Consider the following 15,801-nt stretch of genomic DNA (forward strand, 5'->3'; position numbering starts at 1 on the left):
AGAGGTAAAGCAAATTTCCATCCTTTTCTATACCTATTAAGGTCAAGGTCTTAATAGTCGGGTCAAACTTTTAAGACATTCTGATATTTTCTGAACTGAAGTTATAACAATTAGGAAAAGGCAGGAGAAAGTTCACTGGTGGTGCTTGTCCCCTTAAGTAGATCATGCAGAGTCATTCTAACCTCAACTATTCAAATTACCCTTGATTTGCCCAAAAATAGAAGAAAAAAGAGAAAAAGAAAAACCTGCTGTTCTTTCCCTAGACAGTATCATATTAACCCTAGCCAAATTTCTGATATTAAGAGAAAAATATCAGAATATTTTAAAAACTGTTCTATGATAAACAAGATTATATTTATAAACATGAAGAGCTTTTCCTTCTCTGATTTTTAAAATCCATGACTGAAAAAACAGCAATCGAGACACACAGCAAACTCCAACAAACAAACAAAAAATTCCAAAGAGCCTTTTGTGATAAATGATACATGACAAAATACATTTAAACAGTTACTAGGCCCAGAGGAATCCAGCAGAGAATAAACACAACAATGTGGGGGTTTTCTACTCCTAAGTCCTTTGACAAAAATGACAAAATATGGTCCTTTCATGTCATGACAGGGAGAAATAGGAAGCTTGAGAAGATAAAATATGTCGCTGTTCAGAAGGGGAGATGGTGGTGTCACAAACATCATATTTCAGATTGGCAGTTCTATTTGAAAAGAGTCTCTGAATCTTTTGTTTTTAAGAATGGGGAATGATAAGAGTGGTAGAAAGGGGAGAAACACAACAGCTTCATCTCTTAACATTCTTGACAGACAAGACTGTAGAAAGGCTACTTCTGAATTCATTTAGCACACCCAGGAAGAACACACATGCAAATATATTTCTCAACAGAATGCCAGAAAAATGTTGTTAGCACATTTGTATATTTCCAATTCTTCCTTACTACCCTTATTCAACCCCAAACAAATCAATTTAAGTACAACTTCTCTTACTAATGACTTTCGAAGCATTGCTGCAGTCAGATTTGAGTCAAGTAACCATCTGCTGCAAATACAAATAGAGCTACATTCAAGAATTATATTACACAGGCTTCCTAGTAAAGCTCTTACGTGCAAGCTGTTCTTGTCAAAATCAGAACCATTGTGATGATGCATCTTAATATTCAATCAGACTTTAAGTAAAGAGTGACAAAAGTCCACATATGGATGACAGCTGTTTCTTCAGTAAATATTTTCCCATTTATTGAATGGAGGCTTATGGCAGTTTAGGCTATGTTCCATCAGACATTTCAGCCTGAACTGCTGGGAGACGATTAAAACAATAAGGATAAGATTTTTGTTTTTAAATCTTCATTACAACTTATATCTGAAGAAAGCACCCACCAGCTCCTCCAACTAAAGTTGTACTCTATGCCATTATTTTGAGAATATCCTTTTCCAATAGTTACTGGTAAAAATGCTGATTTTATAGAACCATATATATATGGTTCTTTATATAATACCATAGAACTTTACATAATACCATAGTGTTTGTAAAATTAAAGTATAATTCCTGTATTAAGTTTTTAATTACATGAACAAAGTTACTGGGAATTTAAACATATTTACCTATAATTTGATAATATGAAATATTAAAAAAAGAGGAATTAGTCTATTATCTAAAAGAAGTTCAGATAAAATAAGGCCTCTTTTTAACCAATAAAGCAGCTTGCAAAACTGGATAGTCAAAGAAAAAGTGAAGATGGATTCTGATGATTAATTCAGTAACTCCATAATACCACAATGTTTATACATCAATAGTTAGAGAAAAAAAATGGTTTCAGTTAACAAAGACAAACTTCATGTCCTACTAATATCCTCAAACATGTACTATGTTCCTTTAATAAATCCTAAATGTTGTGCTGGACCTAAATTTGTTAATAGTCCATTTTTCAGGTAGAATTTTTGAAGTTTGCTAACGACAAGGTCCACTACTAAGTAACTTAGGTCTCCTATCTTTAACCTAAAACGATGCTGAGGATCTTGTCTGGTGACATCAAAATGATTATGAGGAGAGTAGTGGGTGGACTGTGTCTTAGGCAAGCCCTGCAACAATGATGTATTACGGAAATGGTATGCTTCAGCTTCACAGTAGATTACAACTTCTTTTTTCCTTCCTGTAATGCAACTGTTCAAGTCAACATTATAAACACTTTTGAGCCTGTTGTCTTATATTCCACAACTCTTTTCAGACTGTTTTTTAAGGGAAATTATTTCAGATCAAACACTATACAGAATTTCTTACCCTGCCGTTGGATCCACTGCTATTGCCTTCGGATTATGAAGTTCCAGGTCAATCAGGGTGACACACACAGACCCGTTGTAATCACACACAAAGATCCGGTCACTGACATGGTCCACAAAATAGAGATTCCTGGTGAGCCAGTCAATTGCCATTTGTTGCACATCTGAAACACACATACACACAATCATTGAATTGCATGTGCAAATCTAATATCATAAACCTGAGTACGTAAGTCTGTCCAAACCACAACAGAAGATATTTCAAAAGTACAGTAGCTTTACAATAGAAAAATCCCTGCAAGGATAATTTCTATGCCAAAATAAGTGATTATTCTGTAAAATAATGACTATCTCTTGATACTTTTCTTCCTGCTATCTAAGCACTGAGGGTGAGCTAGACAAAAGGGCTAGGAGTTTCTAAATCCTAAAGAATAGGTATTTACAATAAAATGTTTCACTAGTTTTTGCATTTATTCAAATAGTTCATCTAACCCAATGGCCATAACTGGTTGAATGACACAGCCAAATGTTTTAGTAGTAACAGGAATAAATACTTTTTGTGAACTAAGGTAAACTCTTATTTTCAGATCCTCTTCTAACTGGAAATAACACAAAAGGAGAGGTGATATGTTCTTCTGATGGCATATGTAGACACTGTAAAGTAAGATTGTTCAAAGATCAGTTAATTCTCTAGAAGAGGGCTGTTTCTCTAGAAGAGTAATTTGTTTTATGATGGAAATATTCTATATCTATGCTGTACAATAAAATACTGACTAGTCAACTGTGTCTAGTGAGCACTTAATTTGTGGCTAGTGTGACTGCAAACTGAATCTTCATTGTATTCTGTTTTAATTAATTCAAATTTGAAAAAAAGTAGAAAGCCAGTGACTCACATGGATAGTACAGATCTAGAAGAATGTATCTGTTTTTAACTTGAGTATTTTCTATTTGATCAGAACCACACACTGTGAAATTTCATGCTAACCAGTTGATATTTATCCCAATGGATAACCCTAAAAGTTATGGTTTCTTATTCTCTGAGGCACTGACCATTTTTATACCTAACTATGAATCTCATTTAAACATTTCTTTAAGATGCCTGTAAGTATGAAATTCCACTAATGATCTTAGATCATCAATACTGGTTCTCCAATAATGCCATAAATAAATTTCTGATTCACATGCATTCCTTATGACAGCTATATTTGTATCTATTGCAAATTATAATTTGATAGTTATATATATATTTCTTTTTTTTTTTCCAAACCATGGTAGAGAAGACAGCAATTGTGTGGAAATCTCTAAAAATTCCTACAAGGACAAGCAGTAAGTGAATATTGCAATTCACTGGATACAGATTTTTTAGGCCATCAATTACAGTTTCATTTCTGAATTACATGGTTTTTATGGAAACATAAGCATTTAATTACTCCACAAACTACATGAACTGTTTCAGCAGCCAGGATATTTACAAATCTAAACTATTTCTTCTGTCTCCAGAAATGTGGAAATGTAAACTTAGCTTTGTTTTTATTCCCTTTGCATTATTACATTATTTATAGAATAGAACCCACTGTTTCAAATGTCATTTCAAATACCTAGTGTTCAGATAAAGTATGTGCCAAAGTCCATTCAATAACCCATCTCTCATGCTAGGCCTGCAGTTGGTTTAGTCTATGCAAGTGTAAATTCAGACAAAAGAGCTGTTTGACAGCATTCACACCTTTCTTCAATTCTGGATCACTGCAGAAAGATTCTCTGCTACTGAAACAATAGGTATTGTTAACAGCATCCTAGTTTGAAGCAGCAAGGTCTCACTAAAAAAACCTAATAATTAGCCTAATAGTAACTGTGGGAATTGATTTTGTTTCCTTTTTCTAAACTTGAAGTTTCTATCTGCTTTTAATATGATTTTTATTAAGACTGGAGAATTAATGCAATTAAACAGAGTTCAAGTAAGTAAATCAGTGGATGAATGGATAGACAGATATAGAGAGGTAAATAAAACTGGGTAAAATGTTTTGAACTTTTTAGGAGATTTTTGACATTATAAAAATGTCTCTAAAATTTTAATAAGATCCTTATTACTTTATTGTTACTAGAAAAAAATTAAATATGTCCCTGCTATAATCTTTCTCTAGTTGCTTTTTATTCATTCTTCAACTAAAAGTTACTAGGATTTTGCCCTCCCTGTTCTTTTGAAACAGTTGCCTTATAGTCATTCAGAATTTCTTATATGCCAAAAGTGAAGTTTACTCTTGTGTTCGTATCTACAACATCTGTAGGTACTGACTACTTACTTATGAATCATAAAATAATCTAAATATCAATAATGATAAACATTTAAATTACAGTGAAAAAAATACTGAAATTTTTCAAAACTTATAAAGTAACATATAAATATAAGTAACTTAATATTTTTAAAGGGCAATATATGTTGGATATAAAAACTTATACAAACAAAATAAAAAGTTGTATCCAGGAGAAATTAACTTTAAAATTTGAGGGAAAAGGTTAAAAATAATGAGTAATTATGATAATCTATAATTGAATTAAAAATGTTACATCAGCTTTTTCTTATCATCACATTATAAGACAACTAGTTAATTATCAGAATTGGTGAATGTAGAACTTAACACTTTTGATTCACTATAATGTAATATGTGCTAACTATTGTGGACTAAATTGCTTTCCTCCCAAATTCATATGTTAAAGCCTTAATGCCCAGCATGGTAAATGTGAATATATTTGGAAATAAAATCTTTAAAGAGAATATTACATTAAAATGAGGCCATTTAGTGTAAGCCCTAAACCGAACTTTCTAGTGTCCTTATAAAAAGAGATTCGGGCATACAGAGACAATTCTGGGACTACTTGCAAATAGAGAAAAGGTCATCAGCAACCCAAAGAAAGAGATCTCAGAAAGTCCAACCCTGTTGCATCGTGAGCTTGGACTTCTAGCCTGCAGAATATGAGAAAATAGATTTCTTTCTTTTTTTGAGCCACTCAATTTGTGGACTTTTTTTTTTTAATATATATTAAACTTTGTATTTTGTATTGGGGTATAGCTGATTAATAAATAATGTTGTAATAGTTTCAGGTGAACCGTGAAGGGACTCAGCCGTGCACATACATATTTCCTTTCTCCGCCAAACTCCCCTCTCATCTAGGCTGCTAAATAATATTGAGCAGTGGTCCATGTGCTATCCAATCAGTCCTTGTTGGTTACCCATTTTAAATATAGCAGGGTGTGCAGTCTGTGATATTTTTTATGGCAACTCTAGCAAAATAATACTGCTGCTGCAGCTAAGTCACTTCAGTCGTGTCCGACTCTTTGCAACCCCGTAGACGGCAGCCCACCAGGCTCCCCCGTCCCTGGGATTCTCCAGGCAAGAACACTGGAAAATTCAATAGAGTAGTTTATGCCACAAAATAATTGAGAACGACAGTCAAAATCTTTCTAAGAAAAATACAAAAGAAATGTCTGCATGTGCTTTTAACGTCAGACTAGACCACTTTCTAACAGACTCTTTCAAAGACTGGTTAGTTCCCTTGGGGAATATACTTTTGTTTAATTTACAATTTAATATTTTAAGTGCTAGTCTCTAGGAATTTAAATATTAATGTGTATGTTGACAAATTAAAAATGTTTTATTCAATAGAGATGCAAATGGCATCCATCAGGTTGTAAATATAGCCCACAGTTTTACTGTCCAGTATGACAGTAAATGGAGAAGGAAATGGCAACCCACTCCAGTGTTCTTGCCTGGGGAATCCCAGGGACGGGGGAGCCTGGTGGGCTGCCGTCTATGGGGTCGCACAGAGTCGGACACGACTGAAGCGACTTAGCAGCAGCAGCAGCAGCACCATGACATTACAGAGTTTTATATCTAACCTTACTATTTTAAATCAGAATTATTTTTTTCCTTTCACTGATTGCAAACACTTCAGTCTATTATGTCTGCTTTTGAGCCAGATTTACCATCTTACTGTTTCTCTTAATAATGAGCTAAATAATTCATAGCATATGTGCATTATATATTTGTATGAGTCGTGTTTTTAACTTTTTAAAAATGAGAGGTTGGCACATATGAATCTTGATTTCTTTATTTGCCATATTATTTTCAACTAGCAAGAGGCAAGAGATGTAAATGTCCACAAAGCAGAAAAAAATCATAAATAGGCAAAACATGTTAGGAGAGACTACTAAAAACCTAGATGATGGCTCAAAAGTACTCATCTACCTACAAAAGCAGCCTGAATTTCAGCTGATTGCTTTGATATAGAAATGTTTTATTGTGTGAAAGAAGCCAAAAATAAGAATTTCTGAATTTCATTTGAAATCTCCCAATTTTTAAATATGATAAGCTAATTTTTAAAAATTCTAAAGCACTCTGTATATCAAACAAAACCTGTGTGCAACAAACTGGATCAAAGACCTCCACCGCAACTATGCTCAAGTAATGCACATAGTGAATATCATTTTGTTTCAGCCTAACCTAAATACACAGCAAAGCCAGAGATGAAGGGCAGCAGAGATATACATGGTGTGTGCATGCTAAGTCACTTCAATTGTGTCCTACTCTTTGTGACCCTATGGACTGTAGCCCACCAGTCTCCTCTGTCCTTGAGATTATCCAGACAAGAATACTGGAGTGGGTTGCCATTAATTCTCCAGGGGAATCTTCCTGAACCAGGGATCGAACCCACATCACTTATGTCTCCTGCATTGGCAAGAGGGTTCTTTACCACTAGCACATCCTGGGATCCAAGGGATTATTTTAAATGTGATTTTAAAATTTTTGTAATGTAGTAAATGTACACAATTTAAGATACATCACCTTAAGGCTTACAATGAAAAACAGCAATGTTCACTTTTCTCTCTACTGTTTTCTGATTGTCTTAACTATTTCAATTATATTTATTAACACTTCCATAATTCTATATGATGTCCCTACTATAATTTTAAAGCTTTTAAAGTTTATATATTATCTGTCAACTTTCTATTGTACATAATTAGAAGCTAATTTCTTACAACCCTTCACACACACACACAGACACTTTCTCTCCCCTCATCTTCCCACAACCTTAATTTTTAGTTAAATTAATACTCAAGGTTTATATAATTATGATGATGTACATTTCTGTTGACAGTTGAAGAAAGTAGTTTAATATGATTACACTTTATTCTTGTGTTTTTTTAGCATTCCAGTATTTTTTCTCTTTGTTGCAATTAATAATCACATAATTCTAAAACACACACACACACACACACATAACTCTGAGAATACAAACTGGTGCAGCCAGTATGGATAACATTATAAAATGTCCTAAAAAATCTAAAAACAAAGTTATCATATAATACAGCAATCTCACTCCTGGGCATATGTATATAGAAGTAATGAAAACTCTCTAATTTGAAAAGATATATGTGGCCCAATGTTCAGTGCAATATTATTTACATATTCAAGATGTGGAAGCAAGCTAAATGTCCATCAACAGATGGATGGATAAAGATGTGGTATATTTGTGTGCATGCACACACACACAATGGCATATGACTCAGCTATGAAAAAAAAAAGAATGAAATAATGCTATCTGCAGCAACATGGATGGAACTCAGTTCAGTTCAGTCACTCAGTCGTGTCCGACTCTTTGCAACCCCATGAATCGCAGCATGCCAGGTCTCCCTGTCCGTCACCAACTCCCGGAGTTTACTCAAACTCATGTCCATTGAGTCGGTGATGCCATCCAGCCACCTCATCCTCTGTTGTTCACTTCTCCTCCTGCCCCCAATCCCTCCCAGCATCAGGGTCTTTTCCAATGAATCAACTCTTCACAAGAGGTGGCCAAAGTAGTGGAGTTTCAGCTTCACCATCAGTCCTTCCAATCAACACACAGGACTGGTCTCCTTTAGGATGGACTGGTTGGATCTCCTTGCAGTCCAAGGGACTCTCAAGAGTCTTCTCCAACACCATAGTTCAAAAGCATCAATTTTTCGGTGCTCAGCTTTCTTCAGAGTCCAACTCTCACATCCATACACGACCACTGGAAAAACCATAGCCTTGACTAGACGGACCTTTGTTGGCAAAGAGGTTATCAAACTAACTGAAGTAAGTCAGAGAAAGACAAATGTCATGGTATCACTTATATGTGGAGTAGAAGAAAAAGATACCAATAAACTTATTTACACAGAATATTGATATTTCTCCTGGAAATCTTGATTCCAGCTTGTGCTTCTTCCAGCCCAGCATTTCTTATGATGTACTCTGCATATAAGTTAAATAAGCAGGGTGACAATATACAGCCTAGACATACTCCTTTTCCTAACTGGAACCAGTCTGTTGTACCATGTCCAGTTCTAACTGTTGCTTCCTGACCTGCATACAGGTTTCTCAAGAGGCAGGTCAGGTGGTCTGGTATTCCCATCTTTTTCAGATTTTTCCACAGTTTATTCTGATCTACATAGTCAAAGGCTTTGGCATAGTCAATAAAGCAGAAATAATGTTTTACTGGAACTCTCTTGCTTTTTTGATGATCCAGCGGATGTTGGCAATTTGATCTCTGGTTCCTCTGCCTTTTCTAAAACCAGCTTGAACATCTGGAAGTTCACGGTTCACATGTTGCCGAAGCCCGGCTTGGAGAATTTTGAGCATTACTTTACTAGCGTGTGAGACGAGAGCAATTGTGTGGTAGTTTGAGCATTCTTTAGGATTGCCTTTCTTAGGGATTGGAATGAAAACTGACCTTTTCCAGTCCTGTGGCCATTGCTGAGTTTTCCATATTTGCTGGCATATTGAGTGCAGCACTTTCACAGCATCATCTTTCAGGATTTGAAACAGCTCAACTGGAATTCCATCACTTCCACTAGCTTTGTTTGTAGTGATGCTTTCTAAGGCCCACTTGACTTCACATTCCAGGATGTCTGGCTCTAGGTGAGTGATCACACCATTGTGATTATCTGTGTTGTGAAGATCTTTTTTGTATAGTTCTTCTGTGTATTCTTGCCACCTCTTCTTAATATCTTCTGCTTCTGTTAGGTCCATACAATTTCTGTCCTTTATTGAACTCATCTTTGCATGAAATGTTCTCTTGGTATCTCTAATTTTTTGAAGAGGTCTCTAATCTTTCCCATTCTGTTGTTTTCCTCTATTTCTTTGCATTGATCACTGAGGAAGGCTTTCTTATCTCTCCTTGCTATTCTTTGGAACTCTACCTCCAAATGGGGATATCTTTCCCTTTCTCCTTTGCCTTTTGCTTCTCTTCTTTTCACAGCTATTTGTAAGGCCTCCTCAGACAACCATTTTGCCTATTTGCATTTCTTCTTCATGGGTATGGTCTTGCAGCCATGAAATTAAGACACTTACTGCTTGGAAGGAACGTTATGACCAACCTAGATAGCATATTAAAAATCAGAGACATTACTTTGCCAAGAAAGGTCCATCTAGTCAAGGCTATGGTTTTCCCAGTGGTCATGTATGGATGTGAGAGTTGGACTCTGAAGAAAGCTGAGTGCCAAAAAATGGATGCTTTTGAACTATGGTGTTGGAGAAGACTCTTGAGAGTCCCTTGGACAACAAGGAGATCCAACCAGTCCATCCTAAAGGAGATCAGTCCTGGGTGTTGATTGGAAGGACTGATGCTGAAGCTGAAACTCCAATAATTTGGCCACCACATGCAAAGAGCTGACTCATTTGAAAAGACCCTGATGCTGGGAGGGGTTGGGGACAGGAGGAGAAGGGGACGACAGAGGATGAGATGGCTGGATGGCATCACGGACTCGATGGACATGAGTTTGAGTAAGCTCCGGGAGTTGGTGATGGACAGAGAGGCCTGGCGTGCTACGATTCATGGGGTCGCAAAGAATCAGACATGACTGAGTGACTGAACTGAACAGAACACAGAATATACACATAGAAAACATTTAAAAGAATGGAATTATAATACTCTTTAACATCACACACAAAAATAAACACAAAGCAGATTAAAAACCTAAATATAAGGTCAGAATCTATAAAACTTGTAAAGGAAAATATAGAACACTCTTAGATCTATATCACAGCAATATCTTTTTTGATCTACCTCCTGGAATAATGAAAATAAAATAAAAAAACTATTTTAAATGATATTTAACTTCAAAAATTCTTGCAGAGCAAAGGAAACCGTAAACAGAATGAAAACATGACCCATATAATGGAAGAAAATATTTGCAAATGTTACAACTGACAAGGGATTAATCTTCAAATATATAAAAAGCTCATGAAGTTCAATATCAAAAACACAAACAACCCAATAAAAAATGGGTAGAAGATATAAATAGACATATCTCCAAGGAAGATATACAGATGGCCACAAAGCACATGAAAAGATGCTCAACATCATTAATTGAGAATTGAAAATCAAAGTTACTTTGAAGTATCACCTTGTACTAGTCAGAACAGCCATCATCAAAAAAAAAAAAAGAAAGAAAAGGAAACACACTACAGTCTACAAAAAAATGTTAGAGAGTGTAGGAACAAAAGGGGACACTCCTGCACTACTGGTGGGAATTTAAATTGGTACAATCATTAAGAATATTCCTTAAAAAACTAAAAATAGAGTTGCCATATGATCCAACAATCCCACTCCTGGGCACATATCCAGAGAAAACCATATTTTGGAAAAGATATCTGCACCCCAATGTTCTTTGAATGTTGTTTACAATAGCTAAGAAATGGAAACAACCTAAGTGTCTATCAAGAAAGAAGTGGGAAAGAAATAGTGGGACATTATTAACAATGAAATATTATTCATCCATAAAAAAAGTTGAGATAATGTAATTTGCAGCAACATGGTTTGACTTAGAGATTCTCATACTAAGTGAATTAAGTCAGAAAGATTAAAAATATTTGTGATATCACTTATATGTGGAATCTAAAAAAATGGCACAGATAAACTTATTTACAACACAGAAATAGAGTCACTAATGTACAAAACAAACCTATGGTTCCCAAAGGGGAGGCAGGGGAGAGATAAATTAGGAGATTGATATTGACATACAAACAACTACTATATATAAAATAGATAACTAATAATGACATACTGTATAGTAAAAGAGACAATACCCAATACTCTAATGTAATGATCTGTATTGAAAAAGAATCTAAAAAACAGCTGGTATGTTTGTATAACTGATCAATGTATATATATATATGAAAAAGGCTGAGGAACCAGAGATCAAATTGCCAACATCCATTAGATCATAGAAAAAGCAAGGGAATTCCTGAAAAAAAAAAAATCCACTTTTGCTTCATTAACTATGCTAAATCCTTTGACTGTGCAGATCACAACAACCTGGAAAATTCTTAAAGAGATGGAAATACCAGATAGCCTCACCAGCCTCCTGAGAAACCTGTATACAGGTGAAGAAGCAACAGCTAGAAATGGACATGGAACAATGAACTGGCTCAAAATTGGGAAAGGAGTACATCAAGGCTGGATATTGTCACCCTGCTTATTTAATCTCTATGCAGAGTAAATCATGCAAAATGCCAAGCTGGATGAAGGTCAAGCTGAAATCAAGACTGCCCGGAGAAATGGAGAAATATCAATAACCTTAGATATGTAGATGACACCACCCTAATGGTAGAAAGTGCAGAGGAACTAAAGAGCCTCTTAATTGTGGTAAAAGAGGAGAGTAAAAATGCTGGGTTAAAACTCACCAATTAAGAAATTAAGATCATGGCATCCAGTCCCATCATTCATAGCAAATAGAATGGGAAACAAAGGAAACAGTGACAGACTTTATTTTCTTGGGCTCCAAAATCACTTTGGTAGGTGACTACAGCCATGAAACTAGAAGAAGTTTTCTCCTTGGAAGAAGAGATATGACAAACCTAGACAGCTATTAAAAAGCAGAAAAATAACCTTTACTCTCGAGACATACTAGTGGTGACAGCCGCAGGCTGCACTTTACAGCTATCCTCTTCGGAGTGGGCAACTGAAGGAGGGAAATAACATTGCAATTGAGCTGTTCAGATATGTAATGGTTCCTGCACTTCTGGCTACTCAAGCGTGACCCAGCAACTAGATTCATATCTAGAGAGGCTGTGGAAAGACTGAGAACAAGCCCTGAGCCTTTGGAGTGGGAGCATTGACTCCAAGACCCTACACTACCAGAGAACTAGCCCTAAGCAGCATCAGATAGTGAGAACTCACACAAAGGAAACCACTTGAATACAAGACCTGGCATCACCCAACACCAGTAGCACACTACACAGGACACCTCATCTAAACTACAGACAAAAAAAAATACAAACCAGTCACCAGCAGACAGGGTTGCCACCTCAGGCAGCCTTGCCCATCAGAGGAAAAACAAACAAACAACAACAAAAAAAAACCTCAGCACAAATCTCATCCTATACACAAATCACTGGACCAACCTTAGAAAGGCAGAAAACAAAAGGAAGAAAGAATTCATCCTTGAAGCCTGGGAAAAGGAGACCTTAAACACAATAAGTTTTTAAAAAAAAAAAAAAAAAGAGGCAGAGAAATACTACACAAATGAAGCAACAACTAGAAACACAGAAATCCAAACAAATAAAGAGGCAAACTATCTGAAAAAGAATTCAGAATAATAATAGCAAAGTTGGTCAAAAACCTTGAAAACAAAATGTGGAAAATCAAAGAATCAATTAACAGAGACCTAGAAGAATTAAAGAGTAAACATACAGAGACAGACAACACAATTACTGAAATTAAAAATACTCTGGAAGGAATCAATACAAGAATATCTGAAGCAGAAGAACGAATCCGTGAGTTGGAAGACAAAATGGTGGAAATAACTTCTGAAGAGCAGAATAAAGTAAAAAGAATGAAAAGAACTGAGGACAGTCTCAGAAACTTCTGGGACAATATCAAATGCACCAACATTCGAGTTATTGGGGTCCCAGAAGAAGAAGAGAAAAAGAAAGGGTATGAGAAATTTTTTGAAGAGATTATAGTTGAAAATTTCCCCAACAAGGAAAAGGAAATCATCAATCAAGTCTAAGAGGCACAGATAGTCCCATACAAGATAAACCCAAGGAGAAATATGCCAAGACACATACTAATCACACTAGCAAAGACTAAACACTAAGAAAGAATATTAAAAGCAGCAAGGGAGAATCAACAAATAACATACAAGGGAGACCCCATACGCTTAACAGCTGATCTTTCAGAAGAAACTCTGTAGGTCAGAAGGGAATGGCAGGATATATTTAAAGTATTGAAAGGGAAAAATATACATCTAAGATTATGGTACCCAGCAAGGATCTCATTCAAAAATGATAGAGAAATAAAGAGCATTTCAGACAAGCAAAAGTTAAGAGAATTCAGTACCACTAAACCAGCTTTACAACAAATGCTAAAGGGACTTATATAGCCAATAAATACAAGAGAACAAAAAAGATCTACAAAATCAACCCCAAACAACAAAGAAAATGGCAACAGGAACATATATATCAATAATTACTTTAAATGTAAATGGATTAAATGCTCCAACCAAAAGACACAGACTGGCTACATGGATACAAAAACAGGATCCATATTTATTCCAACTACAAGAAACCCACTTCAGACCTAAAGACACATATAGACTGAAAGTGAGAGGATGGAAAAACATATTCCCTGCAAATGGGAAGCAGAAGAAAGCTGGAATAACAATCTTCATATCAGACAAAATAGACCTTAAAATCAAGAAGATTACAAGAGATAAGGAAGGACACTGCATAATGATCAAGGGATCAATCCACGAGGAAGACATAACAATTGTAAATATCTAGGCATCCAACATAGGAGCACCTCAATATATAAGACAGATGTTTACAGGCATAAAAGGAGAAATTGACACAATAATAGTGTAATAAAAGTAACACAATAATAGTAGTAGAATTTAACACCCCACTCACACTAATGGACAGATCATCAAAACAGAAAATTAGTAAGGAAACACATGTCTTGAATGATACATTAGATGAGACGGATCTCACTGATATCTTCAGGACATTCCATCCAAAGGCAGAACAATACACTTTCTTCTCAAATGCACATGGGATGTTCTCCAGGATAGACCACATCTTGGGTCACAAATCAAACCTCAGTAAATTTAAGAAAATTGAAATCATGTCAAGCATCTTCTCTGACTACAACACTATGAGACTAGATATCAATTGCAAGAAAAAAAAATACTGTAAGAAACACAAACACATGGAGATTAAACAACACATTTCTAAATAATCAACAGGTTCTGGGGAAATCAAAAGGGAAATCAAAAAATTTCTAGAAACAAATGACAATGAAAACACAATAACTCAAAACCTATGGGATGCAGCCAAAGCCATTCTAAGAGGGAAGTTCATAGCAATACAATCCTACCTCAAGAAACAAGAAAAACATCAAATAGACAACCTAACTTTACACATAAAACAACTGGAAAAAGAGCAACACCACCACCAATAAAACCCCAAAATTAGTATAAGGAAAGAAATCATAAAGATCCAAGCAGAAATAAACGAAAATAAAAGAAACAATAGTAAAGATTAATAAAACTAAGAGCTGATTCTTTGAGAAGATAAACAAAACTGACAAATCTTTAGCCAGACTCTTCAAGAAAAAAAGAGAGAAGAATCAAATCAACAAAATTAGAAATGAAAAAGGAGAAGTTACAACAGACAATGCAGAAATACAAAGGATTATAAGAGACTATTATGAACAACTATATGGCAATAAAATGGATAACCTGGAAGAAATGGACAGATTCTTAGAAAAGTTCAATCTTCCAAGGCTGAACCAGGAAGAAATAGAAATTATGAACAATCCAGTTACAAGCACTGAAATTGAAGCTGTGATGAGAAATCTTCCAAAAAACAAAAGCCCAGGACCAAATGGCTTCACAGGAGAATTCTATCAAACATTTAGAGAAGAGTTAATACCTATCCTTCTAAAACTCCTTCAAAATTTGCAAAGGAAGGAACACTTCCCAACTCATTCTACAAGGCCACCATCATCCTGATACCAAAATCAGACAAAAACAACACCAAAAAAGAAAACTACAGGCAAACACCACTGATGAACATAGATGCAAAAATTTTCAACAAAATTTTAACACACAGAATTCAGAAACACATCAAAAAGCTTATACACCATGATCAAATTGGGTTTATTCCAGGAATGCAAGTATTCTTCAATATACACAAATAAATCAATGTGATATAGCATATTAACAAATTGAAAAATAAAAACCATATGATAAACTCAATAGATGCAGAAAAAGCCTATGACAAAATTCAGCATCCATGCATGATTAAAACTCTTCAAAAAATGGGCACAGAAGGAACCTTCCTCAACACGGTAAAGACCTTATACGATAAGCCTACAGCAAATATTATTGTCAATGGTGAGAAACTGAAAACATTCCCCCTAAGAAGAGGAACAAGACAAGGGTGTCCACTTTCACCACTATTATTCAACATAGTTCTGGAAGTCCTGATACAGCAAT

General features: G+C 35.3%; 1 protein-coding gene across 1 annotated transcript in view; it reads right to left on the reverse strand.

The window, feature by feature from the left end:
• LRP1B (LDL receptor related protein 1B) overlaps window positions 1-15,801 on the reverse strand; it is a 2,049,143-nt gene that overhangs the window by 1,071,099 nt on the left and 962,243 nt on the right. The window contains exon 7 of the mRNA XM_043488135.1: window positions 2,287-2,449. Coding sequence (XP_043344070.1) covers window positions 2,287-2,449 — 163 coding nt within the window. The remainder of the gene's footprint in view (window positions 1-2,286; window positions 2,450-15,801) is intronic.

This window comes from Cervus canadensis, chromosome 15 (assembly GCF_019320065.1).
Source record: "Cervus canadensis isolate Bull #8, Minnesota chromosome 15, ASM1932006v1, whole genome shotgun sequence".
NCBI lineage: Eukaryota > Metazoa > Chordata > Mammalia > Artiodactyla > Cervidae > Cervus > Cervus canadensis.